This window comes from Anguilla rostrata, chromosome 12 (assembly GCF_018555375.3).
Source record: "Anguilla rostrata isolate EN2019 chromosome 12, ASM1855537v3, whole genome shotgun sequence".
NCBI lineage: Eukaryota > Metazoa > Chordata > Actinopteri > Anguilliformes > Anguillidae > Anguilla > Anguilla rostrata.
The window spans coordinates 20,872,822-20,889,885 of NC_057944.1; the positions used below are offsets into that span (position 1 = coordinate 20,872,822).

At 42.2% G+C, this 17,064-nt stretch overlaps 1 protein-coding gene across 5 annotated transcripts in view; it reads right to left on the reverse strand.

Annotated features, from left to right (window-relative positions):
• Positions 1-17,064, reverse strand: part of gria4a (glutamate receptor, ionotropic, AMPA 4a) — an 83,518-nt gene that overhangs the window by 48,796 nt on the left and 17,658 nt on the right. For all 5 annotated transcript variants that reach the window (XM_064303495.1, XM_064303494.1, XM_064303497.1 and 2 more), the window contains exon 3: positions 811-1,050. In XM_064303495.1, the coding sequence (XP_064159565.1) occupies positions 811-1,050 (240 nt within the window). The remainder of the gene's footprint in view (positions 1-810; positions 1,051-17,064) is intronic.

The window sequence follows — 17,064 nt, forward strand, 5'->3', positions numbered from 1 at the left end:
ATAATTCATTTTTGCATACATCACATTTTGAAATTGCATCAGTTATTACATGTTCCATTTGATTTTTACCGGTTTATCTGACGTTTCCTGTACCTGTCTCCCCTCTGGGATCATGCTCAATCATTTTTGAAAAACAAACTGACCATTGTAAGCATAAAGACCAATTACCCTCCACAGTCCACATTTTGTGTGACTCCCTCCATCCTTTGAACAATATATTTCTGCAGCAGGAGCCATAAACAAAGGGGAACCGAATGAATAAAGCGTAGCATTAAATGCTAACACTCTCCCTGGGAAGCGGTGATTTGAATGCAAAGACCACGGTGTGACACAGAGCGGCCCTTTGAGCCGCCGGGCGCACCGGCACGGCTGGCGACCGCAGACGCTTCACAGCAACAATGGCGCTCATTAGCGGTGCGAGACCTCACAGCCATCAGAGTCCTGAGAGGAAACCTAAACAAGTTATTCTATCAATAACACGCATCCTGCAGTGAAACCCAAGGTCCAGAGAGAAAAGACCGTGCACTCCTTCTGTTCCAAGCATAGCTCCTCCACTGCTCTAGCCTATGGGGTGATGAGATTACAGCCATTGGTGTTACAGATATTGGAGTTTAGTAAGCTCTAATTGTAGCAGGCCGTACAGCTGTCGACGTCTATCTGCATGTACATCAGCATACAGTCCTCATACCTCTGCAGACATGACCAAGCTTTGAACGGCCATGGATCTAATGATAACAGGAAAGCTGAAATAACTCCAAGTTGATGTCCAGCCCCACCCATCCCCACAGGGAGCAGAAGCCCCGCCCTTACCTCGGTCTGTGTCGTAGAGGAAGACGAAGCGGTTCCAGTCGTAGTGGTCGAGCAGGCTGAGCAGGGCGCCCCGGATGGAGGGCCGCAGCTGCAGGACGAACTGGCTCTCGCCCTCCGTGGGGAAGCTGGGCGTGATGAGCGAGATGTGCAGCGCACTGCAGAAGGAGGTGAGGGTGTGCACCGACCGCTTGTCGTACAGGCCGAAGATGGCGAAGACCCCGCGGGAATACTGTGAGCAGACTGGGGGGAGGGGGAGGTGGGGGGGGGGGGGGTGTGAAGGGGTCAGGAGGAAGAGAGGGGTGGACAAAAAGGGAAGAGAAGACTATTCTTAGAAAGGCACAACTCCAAGAGCCACACTAAAATGTATTACAAAATGCAGAGTCCAACAAGTGTGATGGCTTGTGTGTGTTTGTGTGCGCATTTCTGTGTGTGTGGGAGGGAGGGGGCTGTGTCAAATATTCATTCATGCTATGGTCAGATAAAAAACCCCAAATCAGATTATGTAAAATTAAATCAACTGGAGGGAACGCAAACCCATCAATACCCTGTAATCTTCTGACATGGAAAACCAAGCGACAGCACTTGTCACATGTCTATCGATCAAGCAACGTTAATGAAGATTAATATAATTTACTAATGTAACTGACAGTGCTGCTAACCATGATCTGATCCAGCCTCACCCAGAAACCTGTAGGACTACAGCAGAAGTAAAAGGAACGTTGGACTTAAACCAGAGATTCTAGAGTCTAAACAGATGGTCAGCACCTGTGACTTCTGTCAGTTTTATTGTTTAAGTGCAGGAGAATCTGGTTAGCAGCAGTTTTAAGTGAAATATCACGGTTTATGAATATTCATGAAAGGCATGCTCAGGGCAGAACATGAATTAGAACAGTAAGGCTATTGGCCCCACCCAATCATGAATATTCATGAGATACATCAAACTGGAATGAATTAGCCTCAATAATAGGCAGATGGGAGTTTCAGAGTTAAGTCTGTTGAGGTGAGTATCTGGGGAGTCTGTTAATCATGCCATTCAGCATGGCTAGGTCAGAATTTAAATGTAGATCCATAAGCTTGATAATGCTGGCTTTATGATAGCATGTACAGTAAAGAACAGAGATAACAGGATGCTGTGCAACCATCTATATGGAAAAAGCAAGTATGCTGTTTTCAATGTGTGTGTGCAGCAGTCTGTAGTCTTCATCACACCAGATCTTAAAAACGGATGGCAGGGTGCATCTTACTAATCTCCTGAGAAACACAGACATGTTAAATTGCCCTATGATGAAAGGTGACATTTTTTATCACTGTGTATGCAAACCACAGTCTGCATAATGAGAGTAGTGTATTCCCTTGATAGAACGATATTCCAATACCATCTTCTGTTTGCAAAGCGAGGTTTCGCATCATCGACAGATAGAAAATGCCTGCATTGGGGGATGCTCATTAACTAATCTTCACTGACTTTTAACAACGACTGTAATTGTCTGTTCTCACAAAGCATGTCAAATATTTTAATGAGTGGTTGTAAAATATATTCTGGTTTTCCTCAAGAATCACTTGAGCTTAATGAATGGTCTATGAGCCCTGAACGCCCTGTTTACACGCAGCACAGAACAGAGTGTTCCTTCTGACAGTCGCATTGTATTAGCAATTCAATGCTGCAAGTATTTCTTTGGTTCAACCACCCAAAACTCAATTTTTCAGTATCCGTTTGGGAAAAGAGAACAGAACAAAACAATAAAGCAACCTTTATCCCCTTTAATGTATAATAGATATCTGGAAACACCTTTTCTCAGAGTTATGGTTACCTGACTGCAACTTTATTGTTTTGCAAAGACCATCTCAGTCTCCAGACTTGAACTTACCAAGAATTTGTGGTTTTAATTACGAAGGCAGTCCACAAGTGCAGAACGAAGGATCTTAGAGGATTTTGAAAAATACCTGTATAAAGGAATGGTCAAAGATTGCTCAAACTTGTTCAACAATCTCATAAACCACTCAGTTGAGTTATCCTTGCAAAGGGAGAATACACAACATAATTTTGACATGTACCCTTTTGGGAAATTAAATTATTACTTGTTTAAAAAGATTTTTCTGAGCAATTATATTAATATTAAATAACAATTTTCCCATTTCATGAGCAAAAAATAGCAAATTTCCTGCAGCATCTATTTTAAGCAGCCCTTTTTTCTAATCTTTATTAAGAGTGCCAATAATTTTGGAGGGCACTATATACAAGTACACAGCTGAATATGCACTGAAGCAAGTCCATTAAATATGTTTCTCAAGGATACAACATCATTGTGCTGGAATGTGAACCTGAAACCTTCTGGTTCCATTATCAGTACTGGAAGCAGAATATTTGACCCACACAGTGCTTTGTGAAGTAAAGGTGTATTTAGTACGGGCAAAATGACACTATATTTAGTGTGCACGGGCAAATGGTGCTATATTTAGTGTTTAAGGGTAAATCGGCACTGTATTTAGGGTGTATGTGTAAAATGCTGCTATACTTCTTGGTAATGGGTAAAATTGCTCTATATTTAGTTTGTTTTGGTAAAATGTCAATATATTTAGTTTACGGCTAAAATATCCAGAGGTTGCATGCACAACAGAATGGGCATTGGACAGGGACAGGGAGACAGGCAGTGGGGGCGAGACAAGGCATGTTCACCACCATGAGAGGCAGCCCCTGGGGCAGCTCTGCAAATTCGGCCCCTCCCCTGAGTAGAGCTGCAGTAAGGTCGAGTCAATACGAGCAAGAGGCCAATTGAGATCAGCTGCCCGGGAGTGTGTGCTTGCTTCAGCCCCTGACAGCCCCTCCCCCCAGTCTCCACTTGATTGCAGCAGGATAAAGAAGACTCCCAGAGAGACTTGGGCTGTGTGTTTATGGGGCAGTGGAGTGTAGAAACGGCACACTGCTCATCCTCACAGCGATTCTCTCCGTGCAGTAGCTACACACACATGCACACCTCATGCAGGCTTGTCACCAATCAGCACACTGCATTCTTACAGATTGAAAAGCATGTCACTCACTGCAAGAGGTAACCCCCCACGGCTGCCATCCTGAAACCTGTGTAGGAGTCTCTAGGGTAGCACCCCATGCACATTCCTGTGTGCCAGCACAGAGACTCTGGGTCTGCACCCTGCCACTCAGTCCTCTTGCTATAGCTAGGTCCTGCACCACCTGCTCACCCTCCAAAATGGGGGAGGGACAGGCAGATCAACAGACAAAGGCTACACAATCTACACAAAGGCCTCGTTCTGAAGGCTTGTGTAGGACACAACCTAAGCTGAAAGCCTTCCTTTCTTTCCGCACCCGCCACTGGAGGGATGGTTCCTTTGTGTAACGACATCACTCCTCCCGTCATATGCAAGCACGCTCCTTTCATCCATCATGCATTCTGATTTAGAAGAAAAAAAAAGTGCATTCTTCAAAGTCGCTTTCCCACGAGCGTTCCGTGAACGCAACCTTCCCTTTGATGGCCGCCGTTTTAAGAGAAAGCAAGCGGCGCATTCCCGTTCGTCTTCCGCTTGCTTTCCAGCTGTCCCGTTTTGTAAAGTAGCGCCGTGTGACATTTCAAGGGGGAACCCTCCCTGCATTAATCCCGGGGCCCTTACTCAGTGGGAGGTGTGGAACCACGCACAGGACAGGGCTTCAGTTTTGTGTGGTTTTTATCGCCTGCTGCCTCTCCACAGGACTTACGGTATTCGTACCCCTGCCTCACGTCCCCCTCTCTCTGGGAGTAAAACCAATTCAATTAACCACAATGAGCCCTGACTCAGTAAACAATGTGGAGAGGCACCGCTGCTTCTGGCAATTACACAGGCAGCCTGAACACGCAGACCAGTTTCAGATATGACTTCATCTGCAAACTGCCATCTTTGCAATTTCTGCAATTAAAAAAAAAATCCTCATTCTGAATTTTGACCTTCTTTCACTGCGCATCTCAAGTTCTGTGAAAATCAACTCACGGTTTAATTGTAATGTTTCTAATTATTAATGTTCTTTAATGTACTTTAGAATGTGTAGTTGGATGTTGATTCAGGGAAGAATTGTCAAATGTTTTCTGTTCTATAAAAAGAGGATTTACCATTGTGAGTTGCCCAGCTGAATAAAGCATAAACAAACTGAAATAATACATTTAATGAGGGTGCCACTTAAAATTAATTTGTTTTCACCTGCAGGGTACGAAAGACAAAAAAATCTAAAAAAGAAATTATATTTACATAAAAGAAACAAACAACATGCTGCAGCATTATGGTGACCTATTTCATTTTGTTTTCAGTTTTAGAGCAGTTCCAAGTACATAGAACCAGTAACGTAAGACTAATATATTTTATTTTAATTCTCAAGTTTTAGAAGGAAATGCCCAATATATAATAAAAAGTATCCTCAGCTACATACATTAAACTGATACCTCTGTCATTACCTGAAACTGGTTTTATGATATTCCACTTTTTATTTTAATGACATGACATAGAACTATTTTTTTGCAGGTGAATTTTGTAAACATCTTAATTACTTAGAATAATGCAGGCAAAGAGCACACTTGCCTTTACTATATGCACAGAGACTTATAAAAAATGCTTGATTTAAAGAAGGGTTGAACAGGTACAAATATGCAATATAGATCCAGAACAAATCATCTTGAAACAGGGGGTCTGGGTATTCACTTCGCCAAGACTCCAGAAACCATGGCTTGGGTATAACACTCCCATTGAAAGATAATGGCAAACATACAAGGGTGTGTGTGTGTGTGTATGTGTGAACAAGTGTTCCTCATTGGCCAATAGCATTATAATATGATCTGGCTTGGGGTCGGTCAGTACCAATCCAGCACCCTGTGAGTGACAGAGCCTTCTGACCTCTCCACCTCTCTCGCTCTCTGTTCATTTTCACATGCTGTCAGAATGATTATCAGGGTGTCTCTACATGCTATCCTTATATTTCATTCACCAATGATACCACATGAAACAACTGGCTGTACATTCTGAAATGTATTCAGCAGTCTTGCCTACAGACTTCCTCTGCACTACGATAGTCACTGCTCGGTGGGGAAAAAAAATAGTACGGTGAACAGTGCAAGTTTCATCATCTCCACGGGTACGGTACACTTGTTCATTCAGCTGACTGGGTAATACCCAGCTGACTGCAGCCTCAGTTGGCTATGAAAACAAGGAGAAAATGATAATCCATCATTTTCATTTTGTGTGTTTAAAAAGAGGCTTCATATGAGCCAATGCCGGCCTTTGTGAATGGGGATCCTGCAGGGGGGCCTTTAACTGCTCAGGGAGAGCTGCTGAGAGACTGGAAAGAAAAGCCTTTCTGCAAAAAGCTTTCACTCCCATTCTTTCTTTTCATAATTAGAGCTCTTTCCTTCTCAGCCCCCCCCCCCCAGTGCCCACACAACCCCCACACAATTCACTGCATTGCAAAGGGGAGGGCTCCCAATGAGCTTACTGCAAGCATCTGGGATCATCTGATGATCCTGAGAATGATGCTTTCTCTGTTGTACAGCAGTCTCAAAAGAATACAACCTACCTTGAACATTATAATGATTATTTTTGTTGTTGTACTTGCTGCTGGGAGCTTTTACTAAAATAAACACGGAATTGAATCACAGTCTCAACATGCAAAACAAAAAAAATCACCATTGTAAATAATGAAAGCTGTAAGGACCATTCATATTAAATTTATTACATATTGTAATATATTAAATATATACATTGACAGTATATACATTAATGCCTGGGGTGACCATAATTTGGTAAGCAAAAAATATAGGACAGGGTTAGGTGGGAACTATGAAAAATAATATTGTATATTTATTTATTTATATATGTCTTTGTAAAAAAAAAAAAAAGAATGGAAAAGCTGTATCTAATACTCAGTGAATTAATTAAATGTCCCTCCTGAAATAATGAATGAAATGGAATACAAACATGTATCTGTGCAATTATTTCAGTCATTAACACATGTAACCATAAATCTGCTGACATTTCAAAAAGACAATCATAAAAACAACAACATGCTAACAGATATGCCATTCAAAGGCGAGGCACAGAACAAACAGACTTGCCACTGTCCTGAAGTCACTGAGGTCTATACTAGCTGAGCAGTGTGGAAACGCCCCCTTCTCCATGTGAGGGAGCGCTGCATTTGCCGCATGATTGATGCACACAGCTCCAAGCCTCCGCTGCACGACTCCCAGAATGCTGTTGGAGCAGATGGATTTGGTTTCCCCCCCTCCACTCTACGTGCCCGTATCTCACTCTTTACACCACGCACTCTTGGTTATTGTGTCACGAAAGACATTTCACGGTGAAAAATGGGGGGAGGGGGGAGGGCACTCTGCAGGCATTTGCTGGCAGTGTTTTTGAGCTCCCAACCTTGAGCGGCGTGTATAATAACAGGTTTATGCCCAATACCCAAGCTGCTCCCGCCGTAATTGTTTTGTGATTGGAAGCACAGCGGTGGCAGAGGGCTGAGCGTTTTCTGCAGTGTTTCAGTGACCTGTTCAGATCGCTCTCCTACAAGTCCTGCTCTAGATCTTTAAACCAAGGGAGACCGAATCTGGTTAAAGCTCCATCCAGACTTCAAGGAAAGATACAATTCATTTCACACAACTTACGTCTAAGACATGCTGCCCTTTACATAAATTACAGCCCGCTATCTACAGAGTCGTGGCAAAGGCCGCTCGATTAATCTCATAATGAATAAAACAGGAAAAAATTGAAATCACGGGACTTTGAATTAATATTACATGCATTTGCTTTGGCAAGTATGCATCAAGAGACCCCTAAACTCGCTTTCATCTCTTTTTTACACACTGACCATTGCTCAAAACAGAGTCTACTGGCGGTATGTAGAAGCCAAAGCCTAATGTCAAATTATCGGTGATGTCCATAGAAATCATGCCACATCTCCTTGATGAAGACCCAGGCGGTGTCACCTGGTATGACTTTATGGGATTCCATGCACCCAGTACCTATGGGTTGTGAGATCATCCAATACGTATTGCATTCCACTGTTTCTCTGTTCACTGTTGTTTTCACAATCCTAGTTCTGCAAATGGAACATTCTAGTCATCGCCAAGTGACATAGCACAGCTACGCAATTCAAATTAATAACAAGGCCAGTTTTAACCCTCCCATTAAAAAAGACAGTACCAGATTCATTTGTTAAACTTTTCTTATGACAGCGGCAAAAGCAGGAAAACATTTACTCTCTAATGAGTACCAACGATTCTATATCTCTGGTTCCATTTAAAGAATTTCACCTTGAATTTACCTCATAACATCAGCAACCTGCTGAGCAAAGGGGCATAGTCCTCAAAGACAAAAGCTCTTTTCATTATCTAGCCCAAGGCGCTCAGAAGCTCAGTAAAAATTCAATAGAACTCCTGATGAAAACAGGAAGAAAACCTATACTCCTGTTTTTCCATTCTGCTGTAAAGGTGTCATTTAAATAAGGTATATGTGCAGTATTATGTGTATGGAATACATGGCCAGCCTTAATGTTCATCCCAGGCAGAGTGAGATTATCTTTATTGACGGTTTTTGTTCCATCTATTTTTGTGTGAAAACGGTAAACACATACTGTATAGCCTTTGACTGTAATTCGGTTTCATGCAGGCAGCCTACTGCCCTGAAGAAAGAGGGACGAATTGGCACTTTGCCATCGTTTCATCGTCTGACCCATCGCCATGGAAATCTCTGGTATGCATGTCAGGCTGATTATATTCCATGTTTACATCCAGAATTACCAGCGTTCATTCTGGATGTAAACTCACAGCGTCACTCACAGAAGGTTCTTCTCTTACAGGGTTTGAGGAAACTGTCCTGCTCATGAGTGCCGTCTGAAGCCCTCTCTCCAGGATTCAAACCTACGAAGTTCTTCTGATGAGACCTGTGGCCTCATGCCTGACCACAATGCTGTCCCAGCTGAACTTCAACACCAAATCTTATCATAGAGTCTCATACATGGCCAAAAGTATGTGGACACCTGACATCCAAAATCTCATCCAGAATTATGGGAATTAATATGGAGTTGGTCCACCCTTTGCTGCTATAACAACATCCACTCTTCTGGGAAGGCTTTATACTAGATTGCTGCAGGGATTCGCGTCAATTCTGCCAGAAGCTTTAGTAAGGTCAGGCACTGATTGGGCGATTATGCTCAGCTCACAGTTGGCTTTCCAATTGATCCCAAAGGTGTTGGATGGGATTGAGATTGGGGTTCTGTGCAGGCCAGACAAGTTCTTCCACACCAATCTTCATTTCTATATGGACCTCACTGTGTGCAGGAGGGCACTGTAATGCTGAATCAGGAAAGGGCCTTTTGTAAACTTTTGCCACAAATTTGGAAGCACAGAATCATCTAGAATGTCACTACATTAAGATTTGCTTTCACTGGAACTAAGAGGCTTTGCCCAAACCACAGCTCCAGACCTATGGGTGTCCAGATTCTTTTGGTCATATAATAAATAAGACCCTGTGGGAAGAGATTTGGGTATTCTTCAAGCAAAAGGATTAACATGCAACACAGACATATGCTTTATGCAGATGGCAGCAATTTTGTCATGTTCAGTGCTTTTAGTTTGAATGTTCTTATTAATTATGTTAAGATTTGCAGCATTTTTGGCCCCTAAGATCAGGATATGCAATGCCAAACCATTATTATTTCATGTTTTTTTTTTTTTGACACCCAAAGGCATATATTTAATGGGTTGAAATCCTTGAATTTCTGTTGAAACGTTAGATTCAAAAACTCAGTTTCAGGACAGTGTGAGTGCATGGTGACAGCAATCAGGAAATGAATACAGCTTTGATATTAAAGTAATAATTTATCATATGAAATCTGTTTTTGTTCTCCCAGGCTTTCAGCTGTCAGTACCGGCTCTCTCCTATAGCACTGCATGGCCTATAGGATGGAAAATAATTACCGGCTCAGGTTGAGCCTGCTGGAGGAAGGCACACATTCCAGTTGCAGTGCTCCTAAATGATTCCTTAGTAATAAAGGCACAACTGCTGATTGAAAATCAGAGAGAAGGCAGGAAAAAATATGTTTTAAAATGTTGTTTTAGTTCTTCAATTTAGCTTGTAATAACTTTGCACTGGATACATTATTACATATGCCACAATAGTGATATATTTTGCACAGGCAGTAACTGAAATAGAAACAGAACAACTGTAAATATGCTGACTGAAAGCACAGTATCTGTATTTCATAGGAATGAACCATATTTTTTGTTTATGTAGTTATTCAGCATGTACCATAAAAAGCTGTCTCAGTGCAAAACTAAATTGTGTTGCTCTGCTTGCATATCTTTCTGGACACAGTGTTTATGCAATTGAAGAATAACTTGTCCACCTGTCTAGATATTCTACACCTGTGGCCCCATTTCATTCTCATCAAATGCCTATTTGCTGATCAGAATTACACGCAAACCCCTGCCCTCTAACTGGCTCTCTGGTTGCTTTTGCTGCCCTCTAACTGGCTCTCTGTCTAGAACTCTCTGCATATTTAATTATCCAGGAGACATATTTATATTTATAGTGATCATTTTTTCCTTGGAAAATTGAGGAATTTTGCAGTGTAATGTGGTAGAGAAATCAGAACATTGCCCAAGCAGTTTGAGCATCACTAAAACTTATCAAATGTATTTCATAGGCATGTACAATAAACAAACAAACAAACAAACAAATAAATAAAAATGCACTTATCCTGCATGTCATCTGCGATGGTGCAGCAGCCCAGACTAAATTCAGCATTCATTTCAGGCCATGCAGGGCCAGAACCAATAAGACAGCTGGCTTAGCTATAAGCACACGGCTCTGAATGTGGTACAGCACCAGACGGTACCAAAGCTTGGCCGTGTAATGGCACAGAAAGCAACAACACTTCATATCTTGGTATGGACACATAAACAAACAACTGCACAGAATTGGGATGGGGATGAGGGTCAAGGAAAGAAGAACATTTTAATCCTTCTATTGGCTATTTTTGTTAAATACACTGCATGGCCAAAAGTATGTGGACACCTGACATCCAACATCTCATCCAAAATTATGAACATTAACATGAAATTGGTCCACCCTTTGCTGCAATAACAACCTCTACTCTTCTGGGAAGGCGTTATACTAGATGTTGGAGCATTACCACATGGACTTGCGTCCATTCAGCCTGAAGAGCATTAGTGAAGTCAGGCACTGATTGGGCGATTGGGCTTGGGCTTGCAGTTGGCTTTCCAATTGATCCCAAAGGTATTGGATGGGGTTGAGGTCAAGGAACTGTGCAGGCCAGTCAAGTTCTTCCACACCAATCTCAAAACCATTTCTATATGGACCTTGCTGTGTGCCCGGTGGTATTGTCATGCTGAAACAGGAAAGGGCCTTCCCCAAACTGTTGCCACAAAATTGGAAGTACAGAATCATCCAGAATATCATTGCATTAAGATTTGCCTTGGCATCTTATCTCCAGTGACAGGGTTGGGTTCCCAACCCTGTTCCTGGAGATATACCTGGAGTAGGTTTTCATTTCAACCCTAATTTGGCACACTTGATTCTGATAATTAGCAGCTCGAGGAGACTTCCAGCTGGTGAATGAGGTCTGCTTTGTTAGGGTTGGAGTTGAAAACCAACAGAACAGTAGATCTCAGGTAATAGCATTGGGAACCACTGCTTTGGAGGAAGCTTTCAGGGAAATATTCAGTTGAAGAGTTACTTCATTTTGTATTGGGGGTAGCAACCTACAGTATACCAAATATAGCTTTATTTGTTTATAAATGTAATATTTTTCCAGTTTGCTATTACAGTACGATTTTGCCAACAACATCCCATGGACATCGTAAACAATTATATGTAATAACATAGCATTGAGGCAAGGGACACATGTGAACAGGCTCTCTTTCACGACACAGTTTAAAAGATAGGAACATCATGCGGTGACTTGACATGGAACAAGTACCGTTGATTGATTGGAAATTGTAAAGGTAATGGCACGTAGCAGAATCCATGAATGGCAAGGTTTATTTTTCACCACTAACATTTTTCATCATCACCACTACCATTAAAACACAGGAGCAACTTTGTCATGCCTGTTCATATTTGATTTCTCAGAATGAAACTGGAGGAGTGGCCACAGTGAGCTATGTACGCGCATGCTCATATACGCCCCCTGCTGCCGGCTTGGGAGAGTGGTTCTCCTCCAAAACATGTGGTGTCAGCCAGATACTTCTTTTCACACCACAGCCACAAAACTGGGAGGAGACCCAATTATATGCATGAGCAGACAGCGAGCAATGGGCGCCCAGGTGGTCAACATGGGTCATTGGTCATGGGTCGAGCAATGAACACTGCATGAACAGCAATGAACACTGCTATTTGGTGCGCTGCTTCACTGAACTAAGGTAATATTTTAATCTAACAGAAACCTCTCCCAAAAATGCTTTTAGGAGCCACTGCAGTGTTGATTGCCTATTTGTCTGAGTGTGTGTGTGTGTGTATGTTTGTGAAACAACAAAGGCTGTATCTGATTGGCAGTCGCATTCTCCTTCATATGGAGTCCTCCAACACAAAGACACCTGATTATCTGTGAGAATGAGACTAATAAATCACTTCACGATCAGCAGCTTACTATGCTCAGAATTTTTCCCCTTTATTGAAAGCTAGATTAAAAGGCAAATTAGACCACTTCCTGAGCAGATATGATCATTGTGTCTGTTATATTCTGTAATTAATTTAATCATGAGGTTAATTGACTGGAAATTCTTCTTACCTTTTTTAATTACAGTTAAAAATGGACAGAGGAGCCAGATTTTTATTTTTTCTCCTTCGGAGTAGTTAGTCACAGTGGTGGTTTCATTGCAGCGATTTTCCCCTCTGTTCTGAGCGAACGGCCTTATCTGGTAACATCCACTCCCTCTATCTTTAATGGAAACATTCAACAAAATAACCTCTGTGTGGGATAGAAGTTGCAAATAGTGGTCTGAAATACATAACTAATACAGAAGAATAGGACATACTGTGTACAGTACACTTCCACTCTGAGCAAAATTTCATGATGAGTTTTCTAGGAAAGAGAGACCACATTTCCCAACCAATACAAGAGGAACACGGCAGTTTGTTATTGAAAAAATACATATCTGAGTTATATCTTTTATATGCTGACGTTGCACAGCACTAGAATCACAGATACTGCTTTTATACAAGGGGCAGACTACCAAATATCTAGCATAGCTTTTAAATAGAGACAGACTCTCATATAATATTTTCCAGGCCCTCAATATTTTAAAAAGAACACATCTGACTAAAATAGTTTTATTTTGGTGAATGAAACCGAAGACATTTATAGCTGAGGTATATACTTCTTAAATAATTCATTTTTATTTGACTACAGTAAATCAAATATAGTGTAGAACTATAGTACCTGAAGCATTGCAAATGCATTCAAAATCAAATTTTATCAGAATATAAAAGGTAACTAAAAATTATATTATTGTAAAGTCTGCACAAATCCAAAATTTTATTTCACATTATTTATGCAATATGCATTGCAAGCAAGGGGTGCGATCTACAAGCAACCTATTTTGGCAAATTACATGGCTACATGGACGGCAGTGTAGCACAGCGGGTAAGGAACTGGGTTTGTAACCGAAAGGTCGCAGGTTCGATTCCCGGGTAAGGACACTGCCGTTGTACCCTTGAGCAAGGTACTTAACCGGAATTGCTTCAGTGTATAAATGGATACAATGTAAAAAGTTGTGTAAGTCGCTCTGGATAAGAGCGTCTGCTAAATGCCTGTAATGTAATGTAATGTACATCTATCAGGTCTACAGTGAAAATTATACAGAGTGCAAGGGTGAACAACCTTACAGGCCTACCACACTAATGGGCAGTTTTCTAGGTTATAAATAATAATAAGTGTAAGTAATGATAAGTCTAAAAAGGTCACTTTCCATTATAGGCAATGATTTTTCACATTTTACAAAACCACTGCCCGCCGTGTCATCCACGCATGACTGCGCCCCCTTCAATGTTTTGCCGTTTCCAGCATCACTTTCTCATTTCAATTTCTGGAAATTGCAGGGCAATTTCAGCTCTACTTTATCACTCAGGGACCAAACCATGGTAGCACCATTAATCCCATTCTTTTTACTCAGTTCTGTCAGCGACAAGCCATGTCAAAACTGCAGCGGGCATAAGGAAATACGGGTGAACTGGGCTACATAGTGCTCTCTAATACGTGCCTCAAAATACCTTACATTTAGCCAAGTAAAATTTGTAGGAACATCTACAGCAAGCCCACCATTGGAGAAAGCAGTCATCTCTGGTGGCAGCATTGTTACTTAAAATCATTCAGCATTGAAACCAGCAGCAGCTGACAAGCTTATTCTCCCTGGGAGAAAAAAATGATATTGATATTGATGGCTTGACAAAGGAAGCTGTAGCCTTAAGCATAGGGTACATGGAAGCGGTTCATTTCTATTCCTTTCAGGAAGAAAATTGTGTTTTATGGACTGAAGAGGAATTTTGTGTGCATGTTTGAACTGAGTTGAGAGTTTTTTTTTTTTTTTACTGTTATAGTTACTGTTACCCTGTGCATGCTGATGTGGAGTACTGCTTATGAATAATCTTTTTATCTTTTGAAAATTACCTACTTTCTTTTTATGACAAAGCACAATGACCCCTATCCCTGATAGAATGCATTAAAAGCTTGAAAATATCATGGTATCCTTTTAAAACAATACTGTCCAACCCCATTGCCAAGTCCGAACGCCTTGGCATGCTGGATGTCCCATACTCCTGCTGAATTCTGTGTCAAGTGTCAGTACTCTGTACTGTGCCCATCTTATAAAGCACTAATAACACTATGTCCATCTCCCAAAGCTCTACCCATCTTATAAAGCATTTATAACACTATGCCCAATTCATAAAGCTCTACCCATCTTATAAAGCACTTACAATGCTATGTCCAACTCCCAAAGCTTTACCAGAGAGACATGTTAGAAAGACATCTTATACACTGTTTTTCTGCCTGAGAGTCCTCTCCAGGAAAAGACTGACACATAACAGAAGATGAAAAGGACAATTCAGCAATTGTATAACCACAGAGAACACTGAAAACAGCCTTCCACGTGACATGAAGGATATTTAGCCACAAGCAATTTTACTGAAGTCAAGAGTCAATTTCAGGCATCATCAGCACTGGCCAGACCAGACCGTTGGGCATCACTGCAATAAGCACTGGAATCAGCATTAGCCAGCATTATCCCAGGGCTGTGTGTTCACATCCACTCTGGTGTTTGGGGGCCTCCTTTGGGATTAAGACTTTTCCTAAAAATGGGAGAGGTGGCTTGGGATTCTATTCTGCATGCCTATTACTGCAATATGTTGATTAACAGTCAAACTCTGTCCACCTTAAATCAACTGTATGCAACTGCATGCAATAATGTTGAGTATTTGTTGTGTTATCTTGTAATGCATACAGAAACTCAGTGCTGTCTTCGGGTTGAATAGTTAAGATAATCAAGCTTTTGTTCACTTCAGGTACTTAGCTGAGAAGGCACTTGGCTTTGAGAGAAACAGGCTGGTGCGGAATTGATGGGTTACTTCTCTTAAAAACTCAACTCCACCAAGCGGTCTAATCAGGAACCCCACAGAGGCCTGTACCATTACATTAGACGTGTACTATTTGCACAGCCTGAACAAGCTCCCGGGAGTCAGACAGCACGCACTGAGCTGAGCCAAAAGGAGTTATTCATTACAACCCCCCCTAAACAAAAAATAACACCAGCAAGGCCTTAAGGGTGCGTGTGTGTGCGTGTGTGTGTGTCTGTGTGTGTATGCGTGTGTATACATGTGCTCGCGTGTGTCTGAAAGAGAAACACCGTCTGTGTAGACGTGGCATGCTGTGAGTGACAGCACCTCCCGTCTTGTTCCCTTATAAGTTCCCCAGATCTGTTTTTAACAGGAACATTCTGCTAGGTCCAGCCAGTGAGGCATTAATCGCAGTGAAGTGAGGGGTAGGGAGAAGTGGTGGGGGGCGGGGGGTGGATGGGGGGCTGGCACACAAATTGCTAGAACATATCTGGGTGCTGCTGTCAGATTGATCTACAATCCATGGGCTGTCAAACCCCTTCAGTTCCTCCTCAACTGTACCTTAGCCTGGGGTTTCCCACATCCTATTTTACCATCTCTTCATGTTCCGTTTGAATTCCATCTCGTCTCAAGAGTCCCTGAGGATGATATAATGATGACATTGAGCCCCACTGAGCACAACACTCCCTCTTTCACTGTAACACTAATCCTTACTCCACACGCTCGGCATCATCCTCAGGGCATTTTATTCTCATTGTTTTTTTCCCCACCACTGTTTTCCATCTCACTTGTTCCTCTGATGTAACCTGCAAGTGACAAGGGAGGGTGTGGGGAAAATAGGGGGAGGAGAAGAAAGGCTGTGTTGGAATGGGGTTCATCCACCCGTCCTGCTCCGGCCCTGCCAATGCCTTTTCATAGGAGGAAAAACTCTACTGTCTTGGTTTGGGTCCATCCAAAGGCCCGCTGTGTGTGGTCCGGCCTCTGGGCACACAGAAATGTCTGTGAGGATTCCTCCCACAGCAAAGTCAATGGCAAGCAGCTGGTGTCAGAGGGGGTATGGAATATTCAAGACCCAACCCGTTCAGGCAAGGAGGACACCTGAGGGACCGAGACAGCACTTTCCTAGCTGAGAAGCATTGTTTGGTCACCAGCTTGACGAGCTCTCGAATTATGACAAGATATCGGCTACTTAGCAACACGCCTGTCTCTCAGTTATACAGGAGCCCATCATAAGTGCACACGAATTACACAGGTGTTCTACAGAAACACTCGGACACGAGTCACACAAGAAGCAAACACCTGCTCTACAGAAACACACCTGTGATACACAGATACAGATCTGCCATTCAGGGTTACACACCTGACCTACAGCATATCACAGATACACGTCTAACAGAAACCCAGAGCCAGACATCTGTTCTTACTCGATTTAGAGACCCAGCTGGGAGAGAGTATCAGCATAAACCCATGGCTTCCCCATGATTTAAGCAGCTGAGGCATCCGGTGGGAAAATTTTGGGAAATCCTCCAGAACTGATCCCAAAACTTTATTGAGTAACATGGAAACATGGAGCTAAAAGATAATAGCAAAGCAAGTCTGGTGTTCCAATTTATTATACGTGGGGGGCATACAACACTTGAACACAAA